This window comes from Aulostomus chinensis, chromosome 6, assembly GCF_037954235.1.
Source record: "Aulostomus chinensis isolate RoL2024-O1b breed Wild chromosome 6, RoL_Achi_v1.0, whole genome shotgun sequence".
Lineage (NCBI taxonomy): Eukaryota > Metazoa > Chordata > Actinopteri > Syngnathiformes > Aulostomidae > Aulostomus > Aulostomus chinensis.
This window is the reverse complement of record NC_141325.1, coordinates 9,905,001-9,930,704: the sequence shown is the minus strand read 5'-3', so window position 1 is coordinate 9,930,704 and position 25,704 is coordinate 9,905,001. Positions and strand designations below refer to the sequence as shown.

The window sequence follows — 25,704 nt, the reverse complement described above, 5'->3', positions numbered from 1 at the left end:
AGACACAGCAATAACAACAATTGAAGCCAGCCAGTAGTTGGCGGAGGTGTATTGAGCGTAAACGGAGGAGAGAATAAGGTGAACAGAAGGGGTGCGGGGCGGTGAGGCAGGAGGAGGGAAAGTGGAGTTTGGAGACAAGGCAATCCGTTCAGTATTAGGGCTGTTTTATTAGTGGATGTGTATGCATGAGTTCTGCATCGAATGGGCGCAAAAACCGCCCCAGATCCACCGGGAACATCTTCCAGATCGGCAAGCCTCTTTACCGAGACCCACAAAGGAGGGAGAGCACCGAAAGTACCCGCAAAGCCCAGCGCGCCGTGGCCGACTGCAGAATGGTAGGTTTGCGACACATCAATCCCCTGCACGGTGCTTCTGATAAGGAGTGCTGGGGTGTTATCACAACCTGTCTTTGTTCTAGGACGCTCGACTATCCCATACATGCAGGATGCACAAGCGACAGCTGTTAATAGCTGCAAAAAAGGGAGGAAAAGAAAAAAAAGAAAAAGACTGTAACCCGGTCTGAGAGACTAAAAATAGCTGCATGCATTTGCATTGCTTTGTCGGCAGTGAAGCCAAACAGATCACCTCGGCGTGCAGATTGACTGTGTGATTTGCATGTGGAGTGAAACTGCTGCTGCTGCGGCTGCGGCTGCGGCTGCGGCTGATTTTGGATTCTGGTCTTCTTAACATGTCATTGCACGATAATCTTGGGAGTTTTGCGTGATCATGACACAGATGTCCTCTGATATGACAGATGCTGACAGCCAGGAACGATCATACCAAGTACATCGCCTGCTTCAACCTTCCCACACATTATAGTGAGCGTCATGGAACCTGAGGAGTGTGTGTGTGTGTGTGTGTGTGTGTGTGTGTGTGTGTGTGTGTGTGTGTGCGTGCGTGCGTGTGTGTTTGTTTGTTTGTTTGTCACAATCCCAGGCTTTGAGATTGTGCAGTCAACCAAATTTAAGCATAACAGGGAGAAAATAAATCAATCCATTCATCATGCACTTCTTTGATTATTCTCGTGATTCTGTCAGGGATCAATTGACTTTTGTGGCCAGGTATGTGCGAGAATGTGTGTGTGTGTGTGTGTGTGTGTGTGTGTGTGTGTGTGTGTGTGTGTATTCTATTGAAACATACCACCCTGCACTTGCACTGGCTGATTATATACAAACATGAATCATAAGAACTATGCACACCGATTTATACATGATCATCTGCAATTGAAAGGGCATATTTGAGTAAAAGAAACCATGTTTTGTTTTCTTTTTAAATTTTGCTTATAATTCCCTGGATCCCTTATCGTTTTGTGCACAGATCGTCCAAGAGTTCAATACACTTGTGGCTCTGTACCGTGAGCTGGTCATCTCTATCGGTGAAATCACTGTCGACTGTCCCTCGTTACGGGCCGAAATGCTGAGGACCCGAACTAAAGGCTGCGAAATGGCGAGAGCGGCGCACCACAGTCTGTCCTTGATATCGGGGTGAGTAGGGACAGGCTCTGTCCGCGGTGCTGAAACACCAGCAGCCTTGCAGGGGAGCTATCACACGCTGCTGAAGAGTGTAAACGGGGCGCTCAGCAGTGCTTCGCCTTAAGTTGTAAAGAAGCTAATTTTACCATCTCTCATTTGCATAAGCATAGCGGTTTCAGGCACATGTACACTTAAGCTCCTCCACACTTCACAGAAATCATCCCAGTGACTGTTCCATTTGCAGGGTAAAGAGAGGTTGTTGTTGTTGTGTGCGTGTGTATGTGTGTGTGTGTGTGTGTGTGTGTGTGTGTGTGTGTGTGGGTGGGGGGGCAGCAGAACATGAGATGGTCTCCTCTTATAAACGTGATACTTTCTAATGGCAGGAAATCCTCAACAGGAAGCAATCACAATAACATGTAACTGACCACTTCCCAGTAGCTGGGCCTTAATGCACTGAGTGGAATGTTTGCACAGTTATGTGCAGTCACTTGTTTTGTGTTGTTAATCTTTAGGTCAGCTGTCAAGTGTATTTTCTTTGAATATTTTTTTTTAAAATGCTGTCAGATTTTCTATTTTCTTTTTATCGAATACAATCAAAAAGAATCAGCGAGTTCAATAAATATACGAGAAAGAGAACGCGCAAGTAAAGCAGCTAATACACTCTCCATAGTGCTAGCTGAAGAACAAGGTGAGGTTTGAGATTATTCATTGTCTTCTGTGAGATACTGCAATATTACCCTGAGATGATATCTGTCTTGGGCGGCTCTGTGGTGCAGTGGTCAGCACTGTCGCCTCACAGGAGGAGGTTCTGGGTTCGAACCCCATCTTTCTGTGTGGAGTCTGCATGTTCTCCCTGTTCCTGTGTGGGTTCTCTCTGGTACTCCAGCTTCCTCCCACAGTCCAAAGACATCAAGAGGGGACGAGGCTGATTGATACTCTAAATTGACTGTAGGTGTGACTGTGAGTGTGAATGGTTGTCTGTCTCTATGTGTTGGCCCAGTGATGGACTGGTGACCTGTCCAGGGTGAACCCCGCCTCTCGCCCAAAAGCTGCTGGGATAGGCTCCAGCCCCCCCCCCCCCCCCCAAACCCTTAACAGGATAAGTGGAAGAAAATGGCTGGATGGATTGCTGGACGGATGGCTATCTGTCTCTTGTCTGCTTATGCATAAAGCCATAAGGTAGTGGGTGACAAGTGTTAGCATCCCTCCATCCTAAGTCATCAAATAGACAATATTTAGGATCTTGGTTTGTTCAGAGGTAATTATCCTCATCCTCTTTCACAAACTTGGCTATAATTAGTCGTTGTTTTTCTGGCGGTTAACAACTCACTGCGCCCTGTGAGGAAAGTAGTTCCAATAGTGTGTCTCTTTTGTGGCAGTTGTGTTTTAGCTCTGTTAAACCACAGCTAAGATGCACGTTGTGGATTCGCTCGTTTGTAATCTTTTAGATCCTTCATTCACCAGACACACGTGCACATGACTACTCCTGCCCACGTGTGTCGTTTATTATTTTGTATTCGTTATCGCTGGGTTTACAAACATCACTCCTTGTGAATCCTTGTGTATTTTACATCTGTTTGCTTTAGCTTGTAGAAGGAGTTTGTTCGTGGGTTTCAGTCTCTTAGTTCCCTTAAACCCTGATTGGGGATATTTAGTTCTTTTGGAGTTCTGTTTTGTGTTAAAATTACTTTAGTCATTAAACATTTGTTAATTTCATTACAGCCGTTCCATCTTGGTTGGGTCGTGACTTCTTTGACCCTGACTGATCTCAGGTCCTAACACCTGGTTAAATCATATCAGGCAAATACCATCCTGGCCAGAAGTGCACCAGACTTTTGACAGACTAGTGCTCACCTGGCCACCCGCCACCATTCATTGTGCGAAACTAACTCACAGTCAGACGGTCTCAATACCCAAGAGAAGGGTATTGATCTTTGATTTCTTTAGCTGCCTCTAATGCTCCAATTCCTTATCGATTATATGGAGATACAAACGTTTCTCAAATATTCCCCTTTATAACAACATGTCTGAAATGTGGCTGTGCTTTAGCGTGCTCCATTTCCTGGGTCAATAATTAATCTATTTGCCATATAGTGATTTAAGAATGCTTGCCTGTCACTGATTGTTACACGCATGACAACATTTCTCCACTTTATATATGGAGGACCTGAACCACGCGTGCTTGTATCTGATGGGGGGGGGGGGGGGGTGTTCCAACTTCCACCAAAGCTTCAATAGAATCTTGCTGAAAAGCTATGGTGAAACAATAAAGAACATTTATTCAAGGCATGATTATCCGTCCGATATATAGCTCCTAATTATACAGTTTAAGTTGTCTCTTCTAGACAAAGAGTCCTATCCATCATGAATTCTGTGCTGCTTCGGTTATGAAAATAGAAGCTGTGCATCAGTTTTAGAGGGAACTCAAAGTTCCCTCAGAGAGCGGCATCACTGTCATAATCACCTCCACCACCACCACACACTCCAAACCTTCTTCTCTAAAAGCTCTCCAGACCGTTTCATTGTCATCTCCACTACGAGACCCACAGATTCATTCCCTTTAAATCAAATAAAGCCGTTGTGTCCGAACGGTTTGAGTGATGCGGACACCTCTCCGATGTGCTGGGGGAAAGCTGATAAGAAGGACAGCATTGATGGCAGCTGTGCTTTAGCGACAGCGTTGTAGAAAGCTGCACTGTGACAAAACAAGGATGGAGTGGCGAAGCTTGCAGATGAAACAAGGTGAAGGCAACGGTGTGATTTTTGTGACAAATATTTGCACCAGGTGCGAGTTTCACTTGCTTGATCATTGTTAACTTTCCCTTGTGATATCACACCCAGAATAAAATACTGAGATGGAGTTTTTTTTATGTTTGGACTTTAAGCCGGCTAAGATATGAACGGACTGTACCGAAAGAATCGAGCAAAAAGCAGTCAGATGCAACTTTGACCTCATGTTTGATGCCGGTAACCATCAGAGAGAAGTTCTCTGTGTATGTGTCCATATACAGTACATGCTGTTCTTCTTATGCACAGACCACGGCTTGTTTCATATCTGACAGTGCAGCCAGTTTTTAAAGTGAATGTAACTGACAAAGGATCGATACTTGTTGCTTAACTATCCATGCATCCATCCATCCATTTTCTATACGGCTTATCTGTTAAGGGTCGGGGGGGGGGGGCTGAAGCTTATCCCAGCTGACATTTGATGAGAGGCGGGTTTCACCCTGGACGGGTCGCCAGTCTGTCGCAGGGCCATCAGGAGCAATTGGGGGCTCAGTATCTTTCTTAAAGATACTTTGGTACTTCCTCTTCAGGACGTGAGGATCGAACCAGCGCCCCCTGGGCTGCTAGACGGCCACTCTACCTCCGAGCCATGCTGCCCCCTAGCTGTTTCCTAACTGTTTCATTCTCAAATGTAGTTTGATTGAGATTGGTTCTATGCAACCTTCACTCATATTTCAGCAACTGTATCTTTCATGAAGAGGACGAAATATGCTCATTCATCGGTCAAAAAAACGATGGCGGTGTTGTTTGGACATTTGGCTGTATGCCTCAAGAGGTTGTCTGTTAGTGTGACGGTTTGCTAGTTCGATCCACATCTCCTCCAGAGACCAAGTCCCAGTGTTCTTGAGCGAAACAAGGAACCCTTAATTAAGCAGGTTTGCATCTTGCATGTCAGCTTCCACCAAGGCGCTACATAAATGCACTATTTACACTTTTATATTAAAATAACTCTAAGTTTGCTTTGAATTTTACGATTTTTACCTAAAACGTATTATTTGATCCACGTGTAAACATTGAAGAACATATCCATCCTATATCGCATCAGCGTTTCCGGTCAGTTTTGGAGGTGTAAAGGTGTGGAGGATATTTTCCTGGCACACGTTGGCCTCCATCATTTTAACACCAATTGTTTCTAACCTTGTCCATCCCTTTATGACCATAATCTCCCCATCTTCGAACGGTTTTATCAGCTGGATAACGTCATGACGCAAAGCTCACATAATCTGTTTGGGTTTTTTTTGGAAACAATGAGCTCACTTGTACTCAAATGAACTCCAGTGTCATCAGATCTCAATTCAATGGAGCACCTTCAGGGATGGGTGCGGGACAGGAGATTTGCATCGTGAAGATGCTGCTGCTGATGCAGCTCTTTGTCACTATCTTGTCGATACGGACCCAAAATATCTGATGAATCTTTGTAGCACTTTCATGAAGCGATGGCCACACAGAGTTGAAGGTGCTAGTAAGGTGTGTCTACTACAGTGGCCAGTGTGTTTACTATTTTTACATGACTTACAACACAACCTTTCTGTCAGGTGTAAACTACTCACATTTGACAAATTCCAAATGTATGTATATTTGTACTTCTTTGTTGCTTTTCTTTAATTGCATAGTTTAGTATGTTGGCTGGTGGTTTATCATTGTACAAAAATGCTTCAAATTTCACCAAACCAAACATCAATATGATAATTTAGACAAATTTCTAAATATTTAACCCATGTACCAGCAAAATTAAGGTTTTCCATTCACGAGGTTTGAACTGAAGTAAATGGAATTCTGAGCTCAAGCTTTTTTCCGTGTCTATTCCCTTTTTCATTGGATCCAAATTTTTTCCGGCCGTTACCTCAGTGTGATCCCACACATTTGCTATTTCAGGCCGGAGGATGGAGAGATCCACCCTGAGATCTGCAGGCTCTTCATCCAGCTGCAGTGCTGTCTGGAGATGTACATCACCGAGATGCTCAAGTCCGTCTGCTTGCTGGGTTCCCTGCAGCTCCATAGGAAAGGTTAATATGCAAAACCCCGCCCCTCTCCCCCTAGCGTTTGATTAACTTTAGTATGTGCGTGTGCGCTGTTCATCTACTGTTTTCTTTCGTATTGAAAATGAATTTACTGCAATTGATTGGAAAGCAGTGGCATATTTATTAAATCACCACGCTCGATGTTTCTGTGGTGCTCTTATCCTGCGTGTGAACTTAACAGCGATGACAACAGTTCACTGTGTGCTCTAGGAAAGGACTCCTGTGGTCCTCCTGGAGTTGACAGTAAGACAGAGGACAGCTCCGACATCCCAATCCTGGAAGACACCTCTTCCTCCCCCACTGACTGTCCGCAGCTCTGCTGGCTGGTCGCCACTGACATAGAAAACATAGAAAAGTATGTAGACAGCAAAAATATTTTAATGCATGTTGTGTGATTCACTAAATTCTTATGGCGTTGAAATGTACATCTATGTGGGTGAGAATTTAAAGTATATAATATACTGTTCTAGGTTTCTCCGACACAATAAAACTTGATAGATTAAAAGACCTGTTCCACACACACACACACACACACACACACACACACACACACACACACACACACACACACACACACACACACACACACACACAAAAGAATAACAAATTAATTGGCAAAAATTGCTAAGACATTTAGGTAGAGGGTGCTGTAGTCACACCAGACAAAAAAAATCTGCATCTTCACCAGTCAAGCACACCAAACATTCTAGTATTCCAATAAGTTATTGAATAGAAAGTGAATAGAGAAATATTTTAAATATCCAGCCGCTGTGTTCCCCATGTATACCCAAACACACACTGTATATGAGTGCGTTTCTTACGTGTGTCCATGTGAGGTGAGCGATGGATCATTTTCTGCTCCAATTCCTTGGTAGAAGTTTGCCTCAAAGTCTTCTGTCAGAAAATCTTTACAAGAAAAAGCAGACGCAGGGCGATATGACCGGCCGCACTGATCATAGCCAAGGACTGAAATGCTTGCCGCTTCCCTGTCACTCATGGATGTCCACAAAAACAAAAGTTTTTACATTTATCTCAGAACATGAGCTGTGCAGCCTATTTACAATTTACCAGGTCTCCCACTCTCTTATTTCAAGTTTTATACATGACAACTTCTTAATGAACTGTTCAAGGTATCACGAGAGGCACGGTATTGTTGAATTCTGTCTACTTCCACCTAAACCTTGACGTTTACCTAAACTTTTGTGATGTTCTCAAACCAGCCTGAATATAACTTGAAAGATTTCAGGAGAAAAATCCAACAAGCAAAAACACACACACACACCACACACACACACACACACACACACACACACACACACACACACACACACACACAGACAAATCCAAAATCTGTGCACAGGAAATTAAATCCCTCTTGTCAAATTTTTTTCTAACAGAAAGTCTTATGTATTAAAATACAAAAAAAAGATAAAACAAATAAATGAATTCTATTTATTACATTCATTTTATGTTTGTATTTATTATTTTTTTATGTTGTCAATATGACCACTTAAGATATAATTAACTTGACTTTTTTTTATGTGTAGTACATTTATGTCTGAGTGTGTGGAAGTGTATGACATTTCAGCCCTTGTTACAACAGGGATATGAGGGAAATGAAGAACCTTCTCAGTAAACTCAGGGAGACAATGCCTTTACCACTGAAGAACCAAGGTGAGTTAGAAGCTGGCCTGGAAAACACCGTATGACATCAAACTACAAATATAAAAACACGCGTTTTTCTTTTGTTTTGTTTTTTTCAGATGACAGCAGTTTGCTGAACCTGACTCCCTACCCACTGGTCCGACAGAGGAAGAGACGGTTCTTTGGGCTTTGTTGCCTGGTAACCACCTGAGGGCCCCGCCTTTGTGGGTAGGAGGAAGCAACAAAGACACCATTACCCACTGTCCTTCACCACTTGTGTCTCCCACCACTCTATTACTGCCATTTTCAAATAAATTGTCTCTTTCTCTTTTTTTAAAGGCTGCCCATTTTATAATTTTATTTTGTAATACAAAGAAGAATTGTAATTGCAATTCAATGAAAACAGAAGTCATGAACATATATTTTGAGACAGATTTTCCCTTTTCTGGTAAATGAAGTCAGATACCTGCTTGTCCAATGTAAACCAGAACGAGAGGTTCCTTGAAAAAAAAAAAGTCAATGTTCAATTACTCCAAAAATCTGAGTGAATGAATTGCGAATTCATGTAAAAAAAAAAGGGGGGGGGGGGAATAGAAATGTCTGTTTTTGTCAGAAATAATGTGATAACTTATAAATAATTGCCATCTGAATGTTAAAGAATGGTACTTGCAAAGACAAAGTAATACCCTCATCCGTCCAAGCCGAGCTGACAGGTTTGTGCAGAGTAAGTTCGATGTATATTACCGTCTCTTTTTTTTTTGTTTTATTTTTTTTGTTGTTGCTGTTCTATCTTCTCAATGTTCTTAATTTAGTCTTCCATAAACCAAGAACCTGTATGACTTTAACTTTCCAGCTTCAGAAATGGAATATACGATACAATGAAAACTTCTTTGCACACAATATCTATCTATAAATCAAGACATTAGACTTGTATATACACATGCTCTTTACGCGATGCTCTATATGAATTATTTTCAAAGTTGGAGCTGGTTAGCAAAGCGTCCGTTGGCTTGTTTGAGCAGGGAGAATCTCCATCTGTCCGAGGCCGTCAGTACACACGGAGCACAGGCAGCATGAGACTTGCCTACCAGTGACAGTTATCCATGTTTAGGGCCGGGGGCAGATACGGTAGACCAAGCTGATATAGATCATTTTACATTGTTAATAAAACTTTTGTTATTGAAATGAGTCAACCAGTCTGATATTTTTTTTCCCCCCTGGCTTGTATTCAACTTAAAGGTCCACTAGGGGGAGACAAATTACACTTCTTGAAGTGATGCAGATGAAATTTCAAGAGTGAATCAGATGGAATTTATTTGATGGGTCTCATTGCGATTGATCACAAATTGGTTCATCGATGATATGTGTCAGTTTTACACAAATGTGCAAAGATTTAACCTGTTAGTGCTTTGTTTCTCTTGAGGTTTGTTCTACTCGTGATCATAGAGTGAACACCTCCATCAGGGACGATCAGAGGAAGTCAAAGGGAAACTGAAAAACAGACAAATAGGAGAGAAGCCCTGTAATCCTTTATCAAGTTAACAATCGGAGGAGGCAGAGGGACGGTGGGAGACAGAGATTAAGGATCGTCCTGTGTTACTGGACAGAATTGTTGCGGGTTTTGGTTTTAATTAGTGAAGGACTGCTAAGGAAAGGTTACTCTACATGCATTTATCACACAACTATGTTATATATTTATGTAAAACTATTTTGACCTTGAATCTTTAAAAACAAAATCACACAGTAGATTAATACAAAAGAAAACGATTTAAAATAAATTTGTGAACATAGGTTTACACTTTCCCTTGGTATTCTGATCCCCTGACATTTCTATCCTTCACATTTTTAACATGTATCTATTTAACAAAATAAGATTTTAGGGAAGAGGGAAATTGTCGCTTGAAAATAATTGCAGGATCGTAGGCTGCAGCAAGGACTTTCTAGCTGAAATTCTGTTGCTGTGGGCCACATGCCTGATGTTTCTTCACCTCTCGGTTTAGGGATGCTAGCTTGAACATTTCCAGCTCTTTCATCTCAACAACAGTCTTTGCACACAACTCAGAGTAAGTGAGGGAAGCACATCTGGTGGCAATAAACATCTCAGTGTGATTTGGGAAGCATTCGCTGGTGTTTTCACATGGTATTAACAGGCAGGTTCAGACACACACACACACACACACACACACACACACACACACACACACACACACACACACACACACACACACACACACACACACACACACACACTGCGAAGGCAGCCAGCCAGAAGCAGGAATGGACTGTCAGCAGGGGTTTGCTTGGCAGGCACCATGTTGTCTGGTTTAGTACGAGCAGGACATCTTTTGAAATAGACCATCTCAGTTCAGTGCACAGATTTTCAAACATGATCTCCAGAGACGCTTATGAAACTATTTTCCTCCAAACCCAAGGCCTACTTTTTTTTTTCTTTTTACAATCTGTTGTGTGTACAACTCAGACAATTTAATTTGAAAGCTGTACAAACAGTAAAGAAAAGTGACAGCCCCTCTAGCTGTAATAGTTACATGATTAGGTTTTAGGGGGAAGAATATGGACAAAATATACAATCATTCAGAATTGTGCTTTGTTATTTATTTCTTTTTCTATATATCAAACATGAATAACAATGTGTCTCTACAGTGCATTAAGGAAATAATACTATGTCAGAGGAACAATATGGAGAGTGTGTAATACAGGATTAATGTGTAAAAGGAGGTGGAAGTCAGAGGTCATGAAGTGGCTGTTCCTCTGACATCCTCAGGAACTGCAAGGCATAATACTGACAACTGTCACCGCTTCTCCTTTACATCGCCGGAGTCCTGCCTCACATTCACTCATGGTCTGTGCAGCTGCAGTTGCATCTTCGCTGATACGGACACACACACTTATTCCCGGAATCTCGCAATCTGCAGAGTCTTTACAGCGGCACTCATTGGTTTGAGCTGTAAGGATGAGGTGAAGTGAAAAATACTTTATATTTACATATATATATATATATATATATATATATATATATATATATATATATATATATGACATTATTGTGTACATACGAGTCATAGTCCTACCATCACATGTTTCCCACATCTGACAGTTGGCGCAGCCTGTGGTAATGTTGCGCAGTGGCCACACGCAGGAGCTGTCGTCTGCTATCACATGTGTCTTTTTCATACACTTAAGCGCATGCAGCTTACACACACTGATGAGAACAGATTTTCCACTCCCAGGATTGGTGGCACACACTTCCAAAGAAGAACTGGTGAGGGAAAAAAACACACTAAGGATCGTGTATGTTTCAGATATTGGTCAACAAAACAAAACAAAGCAAAACAAAAAAACTCAAATTGAATATGAGCAAATTAAACACACTGGCACTCAAAAGGCATCCTGCAAACACATATGCCTCTGGAAGACTTCTCCCATAACGTGCATGAAACCAGAGGAACCCTGGTTTGTTCTTCCACAACGACTGTGAGATAGAGAGAAATGAGTTAGTATAAAAAGAAAGACAGGGTATGCCACATTCCAGACTATTCTTATAGTTAATAAAACCTGAAGTAAAATTTACCCGGGATGCAATTAATGGCGCCTGGATCTGGTGAAAAGTGTAGACTACTATCACAAGTAACCTTGTCTTCTCCGATTAGCTGTTGGCCCTCCAGACAAGAGAAAGCAACCGTCTCACCAATGTCATACAACGGTTTGGAAGGGGTGGCGATGACACCATCAGGAAGGAAATTTGCCTTGCAAGATGACACTGGAGAAAAAAAAAAATCAAAACAAACAAAAAAACAACAAAATCTCAAAGTTGAACACAAGAACACATCATAAACGCAGAAAATAAACTGTTTTCTGGGTTCTGCATTCACTGGTGCACAGTCCAAGGCTGGTGGACCACGTCTGGTCAGCGGTGCACTCGAGGATGCTGGAACCAGCCAGATAGAACCCTTCGGTGCATGTGTACTCCACCTTACTCCCAACCAGGTAAATGTCCTTGGGATTCTGTGAAAAAATATGGTTATAAAAAGACAAATCTTAACAATCACTTTGAAAAAAAAGGAAGAAAAATTATGGGATGAAATACATTAATGTGAAGCAATGCCACATTAAATATTAAGTTTCGTTGCTGCCATTATGTAAACTCTATTTACGAGCTCTGAATTGCAAATTCGAACACACACACACACACACACACACACACACACTATTCCTGTGTATCCGAGAAGTGCTTTAGGCTGATTGATACAAATACAGAGTAGATGTTTAGACAAGTACTCATTTACTGTTTTCCTCTCACTAATACAGAAAAAGCTCTGTTGTGTTATGTTAAAAGTTAAATTTTGCAATAATTAGCTTTTGTTGTTGTTGTTGTTCTACCAGAATATAGCCATTGATCAGAGCAGGAGGGGTTCCACACTTCTGACTTGCAGCCAGAGCCTGGTCAAAGCACTGAGGTTCCATGGTTCTATGTAAACAAAGTTCAATTAAGCATCAAGTGGAAAAATCAATGACTGTCGTAACATTTCGACATGAATATGCCGCATCAAATACATAACATCTGCAAGCACTGACTTTAAGTATTGTATGTCCTCCCCGTCACAGCCGGATGTCTCAGAGGACTCTCCGATGCATGATTGTCCTCCGTTCTGAGGAGCAGGTCTGGAGCAGGAACGACTTCTTGACCTTTGAACTCCAGAACATCTTGACCAGGCAGACCAACAGGACCAACAACCATGAATCACTCCTTTTATCAGCAGAAATGTAAAGGGAAATGTAGAAAGTGAGGAACAAATCACAGCCCATAAATCACCACCACCACATTGAAAAAAACTGATCATCTACCCTGCTGACCATCCGCTTCACTTCCGAGCTCACAGGCTGCTCCTGAGGTTCCAGGCTTACAGATACACTTGCACACGTCTCCATCCATGACAGCCATGCCGTTATTGCTGCAGGGCCGGCAGTGGCAGGTGTCGCTCTCCATGAGGTACTGCTCGATGGCCCTGCGGAGGTAGAGTCTCTTCAAGCCAGCACACTGAACCTCCTTCACTAGCTCCGACAGCGGCCGCAGCTGCCAAAACAAGAGTTGGGGTGAAGTTCACGAGCGGTGGAATGGGACGGGAGGGTTACTTTGACTCTCAGTCACCTTTTGTTTTATAACCCCTGGGAAAGAGCGAACTGAGTCAGCCCAGTTGGAGTACATCTCCCAGTTCTTCTGCGAGTTGCTGAGCTGTATTTTCTTCAGCGCCGCGATGTGTGAGACATCTCCTCCCTCCAAATCCACTTGTTCCACCACAGTGCCTCTGCTAAGATCTGTTTGAATAAAACGTTGGTATAGTTGATAAAAGACAAAGACAAAGAAATGTCAAAAAATGTTTTACTGATGGCTCTGGTGCTGGAATATGTCCGGTTAAAAATGCACCGCTGGACGATGACTGTTGATGTTGATCACTTCTGCATCTCACAATGCTGATGGGGAAGATCAGGAACCAGCGTTGAGTCTTATCACATTCACTGTAGTCTGAGCTCTCGGCAGCTTCAAACAAAGGACAGACAAAACGAGTGTGTCGAGCAAACATAAAGTACCTTCAGGCTCAGGCCCTAATTAGCAAACAGGAACAACACTAAATACATTTTTAAAAAACCCACTGAAGTCGTCCTGCAGCAGGATTGGAGGCAGCACTTTATGAATCAATGAGCTGATATTGAGATTTCCAATACTTTTACTACTGCTACTAATCAGTTGCATTATACCCTGAAATTATATAATATTCATTCTATTATTTCTTTTTTTTTTCTAGCGTGTAGTTTTTTGCAGTTTTAAGCTCAAGACTAGAAGAATTTTGGATGCGTATCATTGGGATGTCAGATAATAAGGCCCTTCTTTTGTTCTGTTAAAAATAAAAAAGATAGAATGATGAGCTGAATTCATTTGTAGATGCATTCCAGTCTTAAGTTCTTGACAAATAATGAATCCACACCTAAATGTTTCTCTGTTTCCTCATCGATCCTGGTGACCACACTGAAGGAGCCTCCGAGGTTTCCTTCAGACAAGTAGTGAGTTCCAAACCTCTCCAAAACCTTCCTGTAGGCGACGTAGTCGTACATGTTTGGAAGTTTGGTCACTGCCCTCCAGAACTCCTCAGATATTGGGATGTATTGAGGAGAGGTGGTCTGGAACTGAGCTATCTCAATGTTGTTCTTCAAAACCAGAAGCCTGTGGGTCTGCAGAGAGAAAACAAAACCAAGGAGGTTTGAATCGCCTCATCGATGCTGTTCCAGCGACAGTGACAGAGGTTCCTGCATACCTGAGTGGTGTCATGTGACTGATGGAAGTCATAGTTGTGGTACCCTTGCGTTGTCCCCGTCACTGTCTGTCTGTTGACTATGTCTTTTGCGTAGTGCCACTTACTCATAAACATCTCGTCGCTGAAATCGTTCTGAACTTTAAGCTGCAAAAACACAGACATCGATGACAACGGTGCACTTTTTCTGTCCAGCGGTGCATTTTTAACTGGACATATTCCAGCACCAAAGACAACTTGTCACTATCACTGTCATTGTATTAATATTTTAATTCATTGTTGTCCGTTTTTTTAATTTCCTGAGATATGACAGCTTTTTTTTTTTTCAAAAACTTGTCAGGTGGCTCATTTACTCCAAACAGAAATTAGTCTTAGACTGGAATATAGGAACCTCCTGTTTCTGATCCATCCATCCATCTTCTTCCTCTTATTCCTGTATGGGGGGGTGGGGGGGGGCTGGAGCCTATCCCAGCAGCTTTCGGGTGAGAGGTGAGGTTCACCCTGGACAGGTCATCAGTCCATCACAGGACCAACACATAGAGACAGACAACCATTCACACTCACAGTCACACCTACAGTCAATTTAGAGTATCAATCAGCCTCGTCCCCTCTTGATGTCTTTGGACTGTGGGAGGAAGCTGGAGTACCAGAGAGAACCCACACAGGGACAGGGAGAACATGGACACTCACACAGAAAGATCCTGTGCCCAAGCCAGGACTCAAACCTGGAACCTTCTTGCTGTGAGGCGACAGTGCTGACCACTGCACCACCGTTTCTATGTTAGGTGACCAACAGTAGAGATTCCTGCCGCTTTCAATACCAGATAGGAAATAAAGGACAATAATCTCTTTAATTCTATTTGTTTGTTGTGCCCCATATTTTTTTACATTCTTTTTTTTCAATGGCAAACTCATTATGTCTTCAAATGCTGCAAAATTCAGTTTTCTTCTATTTCCAAGGGACTATTGGCGTTTGTGAAAACACAGGCCACACCTCTTTTATTCTGAATAATTCAGTGCTAAAACATACAAACGCACATGTTCTGTCGAGGAGTGTCTACATGTTAAAAGGAAGATGTCAGCTACCATAATGCTGTACTTGGAGGTAAATAAGGGCAGACGGCGGGGACTGTGAAGATGGATGTCGTAAATCATGTGACATTGGCCTCCGAAGCTCTTTGTGTTGATGACAGTAGCCCTCCTCTTTCCTGTCACCACATCAAACCTACGGAGACAACAAAACCATCCCACTGAGGTCACACAAGCGTCCGAGTATACAAAAATGCGTCCATGTGCAGATTTCTCACTTGCCCGAGTCCAAGAAGTTCAATATTAGGCAGGAAGTTAGACGATGGACACACAATGTACCGTCGAAATGGGTCACAGACGTGCTCGTCGTGTCCATCTTCACAGTCCTTGTCTCCATTACAAACCAGAGACTGGCTGACACACTGTCCTGAGGGCCAACACACAGCTCAGTGATCCTCACTGACGTCAACGCCGTAGGAATGCAGGTGTGAACGCTTCATACCTGATCGACAGTGAAACCTGTCTCTGCATCCCTCCTGTAGAGGACAGGGCTGTGTGGTTTCACACGATCTGGTTTCAGATCGCTTGCCATTGCAGGGGTCTCCATCAAACTGGGCGTATACAGCCATGACCCGACTTCTCGTCTTGGAATAAGAAAAATGGAAAGAAAAACATGAAAAAAAAGCTAAATGACCTTTATAAAAAAAAAAATTAGCAGCTAATGTTGTTAACCTGTAATTTAGTGCAGCTGTCACACTCTGACCAATTCCCATAGGGCCCCCACTGGCAGTGCACTCTCTGGTCACACAACCTCGGAAAAAGAATTGAAAGCGTAATGTGAAGTTCAAGAAAAACTTGTGAAAATCCTGAAAATTACATTTGTCTTTTGCTATTTACAAACAGCAAAGCAACAAAGATTTACCCTTTGAGAGCACACACCAACAGAAACCATGACAAGACGCAGAGCTGTAAAACAAAAAGGAGAAAAGAAAAAAAGACAAGAGGAACGTTAGATTGAAAACAGACAGTCCAAAATATAGTGCATCTTAATAAAAGATGAGAGTTAAAGTATAGAATGTTCAACAACTTACCCTCATCATGAGTGAAGCAGCAGTTAGTGTCTGAAAAGGAGTTGGAGCTGGTCGATTATGTTGTTGTGTTCTTGTTTTGAGGGGAACTCATCACAACTTCTTTGGAAAATGTGTGTGTGTGTCTTTGCTTTGCACAGTCCTGCCAAAAATCATCAACTTGAAACTGAAAGCAAAGAGTCCTCCTAGACTGAGAGTTTGCAGTATTTCTTCTCTTCCCTCAAGTTTAACCTCAGCTGAACATCTTGGATTGTGATATATTCACAAATCAAAAGCCGACTCTCTGATGAGCAAACACTTATGGTTCTAGCGAGTATTTGAAATGGACAGACTGATAAATTATTCTCTCATATGCAATAACCCTGGCCAGCAAGTCCTCCCCATCGGCTCAAATCTTAACTAAGCTTTCCATAGGTCTTAATTCCAGAACTCTGAGTTAGGTGCTTAGTTTGAGGGTGTTGAAAATAATACTAGGAGTGAAAATGCACCAGAAAAAGGACATCTGAAATGAGATGTGATGGAGTCTTTCAACCACTGGAGGGCAATAGAGATTTGAGGACAATTTCCTCCACGTCGCTACAAAAACATAATTCAGAGTAAATGCAAGATAAGAGCTTTGAACTGCGGAGCTTTCGGAGGAAATCTGCAGCTGAACGGTGCGAAATCCTCAAATTAGTTTTAATACGCTAATCTTCCTGATATCTGTGTGTGACAAAGACACAAGCAGAGAGAGGCTCAATGATCCATGATAATAAGCTCCCTCATACCTGGAGGGAGACATTTCCCTCCAGCCAACATGCAGCCAAAAATAAGCTTTGTCTAATTACAGACATACATGCAGGAGTTCATATCCATCTCATTCTGGCAGCTCAAGAGGGAATTTTCGTGTTCAGATGGAGTGGTTTTAACAGCCGTGGGGCAGATTAGGTTATGTCAGCAAGCAGTATCCTTCCAGAAATAAGCGAGACAGTTGACAGTTGTGCGCCACTCGCAGATTAATCATGTCAAAATAAAGTATAGCCCAATTTAAAACAAGTTTCCTACGGCAGAGAAATTTCATTTTACTCCAACAGCAATGTCATTTTGGAAAATAAGAATACAACTTCAGGTTCCAAACTAATAGCTACAGCTGCATATAATGGGAGCAAATTAGGAAACAAACACTTTGTCCCCACAATCGCAGGCACTCAGAGACTGACAGATGAGGCTCCCTCGGGGTAAGCGTCTTATTTGAAAGCCACTTTCAAGGTGCAGCAATTTTTCCAGCAATGGAGGTATCGTCTTCTATGACGAGTAATGTGGGACAGCGAGCCTTCCTTCTGAGACACACTGCGGTGTACTTCAATGCTGCATTGTGCATGCATTTCATTTCATGCAACTTCCATGATATGGTGTCAAAACAAATTATAAAAGTAATATTTCAACCAAAATAAAATGTATTTTGCCTCACAAATTTTGGGTTCACAGGGGCCTTTTTTTCCTCTTGCGTTAATTGTTTATGACTCCAGACTGCAGAAAGAGCCAGCAATGTTTAATTAGCTTGAAGCTAATGGCTAATCCGTGTCTTCGTTGTCCAGCTAAAAGCTCAGTAATCCACAACTTTAATCTTTTCAGTCTGTCGCTTGCTCACAATAGCAAACTTCCTGCTGAATATACTTGGCTGTCTCTTGCTGCATTCTGGAATCACAAAGGAGTAATGCGGCCGAGAAAAACATATCTTTGCGAGTACTTGAAAGGCAAAGTACCCTTTTAGGGTGAAGTATTGCTGCTGGCAGTATAAATCTAATTTGAAAATACCTTCAAATCTGTGAGAGAGCTTTTATTTGAGCTTGCTGTATGTTCAGGTCCTACTATAAATCTAGGATATAATCAAATATAGTATTAATCCGGTATTGTGAATATTTTCTGCATTTGTAAAACACCAGCCGTCGCTAAATGACTCAGCTACTGTACAGCACGCAGCAAGCCAAGTCTCCACACCTCAGGCTAGAATAACAGTTGGCTCAGACAACAGGCCACCAGACCGTGCCCTCCATTAGTGCTGCTTCCGTGGGCCTCATGATGTTCACAGGGCCATCTTTGACCGCCATCTGCCCTGGAAGTTTGGGCTGCCAGAGATCAACAGTCTGTAGGGCTCAGACAGCCTTAGTCAATGAATATGAAGCACTGTCGCCTCCTCTCCCCTCGAATAAACTGCACTCCTCATTTCAGCGTGTTTGTCTGTTCCATTAAAGGGATCCGTCTGATGGAGCTTGCGAAAGGTCAATTGCCAATACCGCACTGTCACCACTGGCTTCTTTTCTATTATAGAGAGAGACACAAAAATTAAATACACCTCCGCAAAGGCCAAAGTAATATTTCCTGAAAATATTAATGAATATACCAGGAGACAAAAGTCACTGAATGTTCTATCAACAAATACACATCACATTTGATTGACATGTCTGGGTGTAACTTCAGTGAGAGCCACAGGCTGTTCGAGGTTGCCGTGGTGATGGTGATACTTCTATACTCTGATAATTCTGCTTTTGCCTCGCTTATGAAGATATTAAAAGAGCAAAACCGCTGATCACCTGTCAGTTTTTTGGGTTTTTTTTTTGCAAAATAATTTTCCCAAATGAACATTGCTTTTATGATCCTTAAATGTAATCGCCATCATTGGAAGTCCAAAGATCTGAACGAACTCCAGCACAGACTCACTGACGTATTTTAGGTCATAGTCTTTTCAAATTGAAATCCTATTAAACTGGTGTTGGACACAGACAGGGCACGACGAAGGCAAATATTGTCACAGTCACGCGAAGAAAAAAAACCCCTCAAATCTGAACATTTTACAATTTATTTCCAGGTTTTAGGACTCGTTGCTCCACCTCTCTGTTGCAGGTGCACTAATCCTTATCTTCCAAATTAGCTCCAAACACAGATGACCATGATGGAAGGGTCCTCATACAGCACCATGGAAGCAAGCAGAGTGCGATAACCGGGGCTCGAGCACCCATCTCCCAATTATGTTAAGGCCTGCTTTAGGTGGGGCTTGATTTATGATTTTGAAACACCCTGTTGTCCATGGGACTCAAACACCCACCTCCCACCTCTTTAACAATAGAAACAACAATCACCATCACATATCCTGTGACGTTGTTGACCCATGTCATTACTGAGACAGCTGCGGCGTGTTTTCAGTGGGGCCTCTATTCTGTATATCCACACCGTAGTTTAAAGGCAAAATAACATATTTATTGTAAAAGCAAATCGATTCTGCTTCAGTGTTTCTTGCTGTGATTGTTTCATTGCCTCCTTTTTGACCATTTGCATGTCTGAACAACTGAAAGACTGATAAAACTTCCCTGTGGGTCCCTGTTGTTTCTGATAATGACTCAGTCAGGATTGACTTCCATCCAAGTGGCTGTTTGTTTTCCTTTCGGGAGAAATAACAAGAACAGTATTTGACATGCCTTTGCGTCTCTCTCAGGTCAATATCGTACCTCGGTGTGCTATGTATTCTGTTGGAAGTCACATTGCCACCCAGTGGGTGTCAGCTACCGTCATGACTAGACACAAGATTGCCTGGTGAAATCACGCTCCCAACTATTCTGAGACTGCACATCTCAATAGTGTCCCTCTTTACACAATCCAAATGCCATCATCCATCTTTGTCTCCTACACCTCTACCTCCTCCTCATCTGCCTGCTTGCTTGTGTGCATGTGTGTGTGTGCATGTGTGTGCATGTGTGTGTGTGTAGGACAAAGGAGGATAGACAGATACAATCATAAACATGCAGCAACATTGCATTTTGGCAGAATTTTTTCTCCCAGAATGTGAAATTAACTGTGCAATCCATCAGTGAACAGGAACGTGACAATATGATGCAGCACAAAACCACATAATGAGAATTTTTAAAAGAAAATCACATCATGTGGTTGAATTGTGCCGTAGCCACCCCTCCCACCGATGCTGGGTAGGACAGGGAAGCGTATGCATAACGTGACGGTGATGACAAACATCATCAATCTACATGATTTCCCCACAGATGGTGACTTGCCAACATTGTCTGAGTCACACAGTTGAGACTAAAAAAACAACAAAAAAAAACCAACCCTCTTTTTATTCATTTTCCTTCTACATGACCTCAAGCTGCTGTGCTCAATAAAACTAAACATGCAGAGGAACACTCAGGATCGGAGTTACCTCTGTTTCCTTTTCATGAGCAACACCTGGCTGTACAATGGCAGATCCTGAATTACAAAACAGTCTCAGCAAGGTCACCCTGGGTGCCGCTGCCCACCCACCTCCATTCTCATCTCCCTGGTAACTGGATGAATTTAGGATGCTACTATGCACAGATAAGGAATAAAATACTGGCGTGATAGCTTAGAAGCTGCAAATCTCCTTCAGATTTGGAGTGTTGCTCTTCACCTATTGCTTAATTGTTATGGCTTTAATCATTTTTAATGATAAAATAATCAATCAAAAGGCCAAGAACAGGTCAGGAAATGATCAGACCATTCGTCACTCAATAGGCTTAGAAGCTTTATTTGATCGGCCATTTTCCACTTAGAACAGCTTCACCCTCTTTGCAATGAAGGTTTCAGTTTTACAACAGCAAAAGGACTCTTAGTACACCAGAACATAAAGGCGATGACAACAGTTTTGACCTGGGAAGACATTAATGTCCTAACAACACAATTTGCTCTTCAAGTCTGCTCATGTGTGCAGATTATTTTATACTCTGTAGGTGGGCGACAACATTTAGAAAATGAGTGAACTCTTAAAGGGTAAGAGGATTTGATGCACCCGAGCTTGTGAGGACAAAAACAGGAGATGCATCTTTACAGTTCCAGGTGTTGTTGAAAAAAGTAAAGATAATTTTGGTTCATGCACGAAACAGAAATCTATCAACTCAAGAAGCAGTATGGTCGCTAATTAATGTATGAGCAAAAAAAATGCTGTCAGTGACCCTTTGCAATAATTTAATTTACAATTCATCGGCAGTATACTATTTGCAATTACAGTATGTACAAACTTTTCACGATATATAAAACATTTGAACATGAAACCACACTTGAAGTGTTAAGAAGAACTCTGAAACTGGAACTCAGTTTTACACTGAAGCGCACGATACAAACATGAAGTTTTCTTGCCGTTTCTCACTCATTCCACCATAGATTTTTTATGTTGTTGTTGTTTTTTTGTTGTTGTTTTTTTTTGTTGTTTTTTTAGGAATGAAACAGTTACTCACGAGACACAAATGTTCACAAATCCCCCCCCCCCCCCAAAGTTTTCTCTTTTACATGACCAAACCAGACAACAATCCTTAAAGAATACATTCTCTGCAGAAAACACCACACTGGTCATAATGTGTGGATGCTTGACTAGTATGCAATTTTTGTAACATGCATAAATGTGTAAAAATCTTGCGATAGAAAGACTTCCGCTGTCTTGGAGCCTTCAATGTCCATCTTGCAGGGTTGTGAATCAAATCAACTACTGCAATAGCACTGTTAACCAGAAAATTTAGGGCTTCAGACATTCAGAGACGAGGAACAGCTAGTAAAGTCGACTCCAACGCGCTAATAGATCTTAACATTTACTGTATCATTTTTCAAGTGTCACATCAAGACCTCGTGACCTTTTTGGATTTGTAACACAACGTGTCTGTGAGTGAGTGTCAAGAGACTTTATCACCTGTTGTTATGAAAGACACAATACTGAGATACATCTCATGATGACTCACATACACTGCACTACAGCAGTAAGTACAGACGCACAAAAGGGGGGGGGGCAAGTATTCAGCAGAGGCTAAACAGACTGTGGATATACTCTTGTAACCAAATGTACTGTACTTCTATACTTGGCTATCACGACTCAGCACCCACCACATATTCTAAAAAAAACAAAACAAAAAAAAACATGTCATTTCTAACAACAAGAAATCACTTGTAGCTTTGATTAGATTTACATCTTTCCCCTCCAACAAGTTATTATTTTGTGAGTTAGCTCGCAGTGGGCGCTCTGAATTTACACACAGAAATTAAATCCTGATAAACAAATGAAATGTGAAACGAGCGGGAGGATCTTTCTTGGCTACAGCCGTGGCTGCGCTGGCTCTTATTTCTCACTTTAAATTCGAATGAGGGGTTGAATCAATGAATAACCGATAAGCAAAAGTGGCCGATCGATGGATGTGGCGCACGCTGACTTCAACCGAGGCTATTACTGAAAGAAACTCTGATGTCTGCGTTGAAAATCTGCTGGAGAATCAGTCCAGGGATGCATATTGTTTCACTTCTCAAGCACAGATGACAAATATTTGCTAGCTACTAATAACGGCTTTACATTTACATGGTTTAATTTACACAGACTCATTTAAAACAGCGTCTGAAAAAAACTCTCACTGTAACTAGAATACCAAGAAAGATGTACCAGTACATTTATGCTCTGAGGATTGAATTGAAGAAGTGGTAAGCTTAAAAACTTTTGTGTGTGTGTGTGTGTGTGTGTGTGTGTGTGTGTGTGTGTGTGTGTGTGTGTGTAAAAAGCAGTTTTTTACAGCACAGGTGGTAAAGAAAATGTACATCTCCAACGTAGGACCCCAAAAATAGGAAACAGATGAAAACTCCCTCTGATAGTGCGCCACAGATCTCCAAACGTTTCTTAACCTTAAATCCTTTCCACTTGATTTCTTGTTTCACTATAGCCCTAAATAAAGAAAGAGGAGCAGCACAGCTCCCCTTCTGAAATAAATGCCGAGGAGAAGAGAGTGAGAACACAGACTCAGCCACTGGCAGCGGCGGTGGCGACTGCGCTCCCTGACAATCCGGAGGACCCTCAGGTGGCGTCATCGTCTTCTTCGTCCAGGTGATAGTTGAGGGTGATGACAGCGCTGATAAACTCTCCCAGCTCCACAAAGTCAGCTGTGATAATGTTGATGCCGCTCTCCCCGGGTCGCTGGGATCTGATCCACTGCATCATGCCCGGTAAAGCCCTGGGAGGATGCACGGCAACAGTGTCACAAAGGATACAGAGAGAGGTAGAAGGAGGGAGGACTCATGACTGACTGCTTTAAAGCAGAGAGGCACACTGTGATTAAAAGATCTGTGTGACGCAGCGTGGGACGTCTGTAAGTCTCTTAACACATGCTGGACATGAGCTGAGAACAAACGCAGGGTTTTACTGCCTCGGAGTCATCACCTCTCCACACTTGCTTTCTTGTTCTGTGGAGCTCCACTGGCAGCCTGTGAGGCAGAACCAACGGACCAGGGATACTTACTTCAAAGTAGCCAAACGCCTGAAGAGAACAGCTGATAGTGGAGCTATCAAATGAATATTGCATGGCATCAGGTGTATTCTTTTTTCACAAATTGATGACATTAACAGAGAGTGAAATAAGGTTAAAAAAATACAACCATTATCAAGATCGAAAGGAAGATGAGAAGCTTCCACTGAAAGTTCGTGGCACAGCTGGAATGAGGTCAGTGTCAAGCGCCTGGGGGAGACCTGCAGAAACCAGCATGTCTCTCGATTTAAAAAAAATGTCACAATGACTCAAATGTTAGCGTTTATGTGCGCACACAAGATTATTGTTGTGACTTGTCATGGAGCCTCCGGCAGCTGAGGTGAAAGTGTGATTTTTGCTCCGACAGTTCTTGTAAGTTGAATAATGTTCAAATGTTACATTGCAACCAATCTCAGTATTTTACTAGAGTATTTCTGTATTTTTCTCTCTCTCTCTCTCTATCTCTATCTCTCTCTCACACACACTCACACACTAACAAACACAAACAGGTACACACACCTTTCAGTGATTGTCTCTCTCAGCCCGCTAGCCACGCCCTTCATGACAGTGCTCGCCTTTGGTGTCAGAACTACCTGGGACACAAAGAAGGTCCCCTTCCTCCTGCAGGAGACAAGAGTTGGAAATGTTGCTTTACTATATGAATATTGGTAATACATGCACAGACAAAGAAAAGGTTTTGTTCCCCTTGTTAGCGTAGAATTACTGTCCTCAACCAAACAAAACACTCACTGTGACAGGGGAAAATGTTTTTCCGAGACACTTTCCCATTAGTGTCAGTCGAAAGTTTTAAATGTGTGCGTGAATGTGTTTTAATGTAGTTTCACAGTACCAAGAGGTTCATTATTGTCAATATAGGCTTTTTCTATTTCCTATAATTCATCGTAACATCCTCTTATAACGTTAAATCTTTTACAAGTGAGCTGACAGCAAACATTTCCCTTTTTTTTTTTAAGAGTCTCAGGAGTCACAGAACTCAAAAGTAGGAGCATTACAACAGAAATCTAATCATACTAGAAGAGCCCTGGCTGGGTGAATGCAGTGTTATGGGATATAAAACTTTGGTCTTTTCCAAGTACATATACTGTCCTTGAAAAAAAAAGAAAAGAACCCTCAGCTACTCCAGCAAGGCCAGAGACTTTATTCTATCAACCTCATGAAAGATGCACATTTAAGTATCCACTGTGAGCTACGTGTCGAGTACTGACCTGCGGTCGGTAACGGAGGCCTGCAGGAATTGAACCAGCTTCTCTGGGTCAGTGGTGTTTGCCCAGGGAGCAGGCATCATCTGACCCGGCCAAAGGAATGGAACCTCCAGGGCCATGGGGTGGTGGTAGAACACCAGCACCTGGTACTCCTTCTCCCACAGATACTGTAGAGTCACCTGAAGGTGAGGAGGGGGGAGGCTGTCAGCGGTGAAACAAGTGTTGTCACGCTGTGCGGTGGAGATCTTTCAAACACGGAGCTCTGTAAACTAAACTAAAAGCCTCTTTCCTGGCTTCAGCTTTTTCAACACGCACTTACAGGAGTTTTTTTTTCCCCCGAAGACTGAAAGCTTTATCATAGAAACAAATATTCAATTGGTATTTTTGAACCTTTTGAAGTTCTCTAAGTGTTACAAAAGACTTGCACAAATCACAAAAACACATATTTAAAATCACACACCCATTTCCTCTTTCTTCAGAAAATACTATTTTTTGTTCGAGTAAAAGGTTCTCGACAGACTGTTAATTTGGGCTCGTAGCTCTACTACAAAAGTGAGCTACGGAGGAAAGGTATTTTGCAAAATGACAATATATTTCCATGTGGCGTCATCAGATATAGATCATCCTACAAAAATTTCATGAAAATCCAGTCACAATTTTTTTGAGCCAACAGACAAGACGAGCTCTCCTGCCTGGAGGTGATAGGCCAGATGATATAACTAGGGGAGGTTTAATGGAGAAGATGCCTTCTCAGCATGGTGAAGATCCATTTACTTCATGCCTCTCCCTTGTTGTACTAAAACACAGTTTCTCTTAGAACGGGGCATCACCTTTTCT

At 42.2% G+C, this 25,704-nt stretch overlaps 3 protein-coding genes across 3 annotated transcripts in view; 1 reads left to right on the top strand and 2 right to left on the bottom strand.

Annotated features, from left to right (window-relative positions):
* The first annotated feature begins 158 nt into the window (after positions 1–158).
* On the top strand, positions 159–9,928 carry rgs7bpa (regulator of G protein signaling 7 binding protein a). Its single transcript, XM_086206366.1, has 6 exons — positions 159–335; positions 1,318–1,484; positions 6,135–6,265; positions 6,491–6,635; positions 7,884–7,954; positions 8,044–9,928. Exons 1-6 carry the CDS (start codon positions 186–188, stop codon positions 8,133–8,135), a joined length of 756 nt encoding a protein of 251 aa, XP_086062492.1. The 5' UTR covers positions 159–185; the 3' UTR covers positions 8,136–9,928.
* A 573-nt stretch (positions 9,929–10,501) lies between these two features.
* On the bottom strand, positions 10,502–16,500 carry c7a (complement component 7a). Its single transcript, XM_086206365.1, has 18 exons — positions 16,371–16,500; positions 16,202–16,245; positions 16,012–16,090; positions 15,782–15,923; positions 15,562–15,706; positions 15,337–15,475; positions 14,254–14,397; positions 13,927–14,170; positions 13,368–13,481; positions 13,092–13,258; positions 12,788–13,016; positions 12,518–12,689; positions 12,323–12,410; positions 11,815–11,947; positions 11,514–11,702; positions 11,315–11,414; positions 11,014–11,201; positions 10,502–10,887 (listed from the first exon to the last, which is right to left on the bottom strand). Exons 1-18 carry the CDS (start codon positions 16,377–16,379, stop codon positions 10,703–10,705), a joined length of 2,511 nt encoding a protein of 836 aa, XP_086062491.1. The 5' UTR covers positions 16,380–16,500; the 3' UTR covers positions 10,502–10,702.
* Positions 16,501–22,834: 6,334 nt separating this feature from the next.
* plcxd3 (phosphatidylinositol-specific phospholipase C, X domain containing 3) overlaps positions 22,835–25,704 on the bottom strand; it is an 18,174-nt gene continuing 15,304 nt past the window's right edge. Inside the window, exons 4-6 of the mRNA XM_086206364.1 lie at positions 24,871–25,046; positions 24,164–24,265; positions 22,835–23,353 (exon numbers count right to left, since the gene is read on the bottom strand). Of these exons, the coding sequence (XP_086062490.1) occupies positions 23,197–23,353; positions 24,164–24,265; positions 24,871–25,046 (435 nt within the window). The 3' untranslated portion in view covers positions 22,835–23,196. The remainder of the gene's footprint in view (positions 23,354–24,163; positions 24,266–24,870; positions 25,047–25,704) is intronic.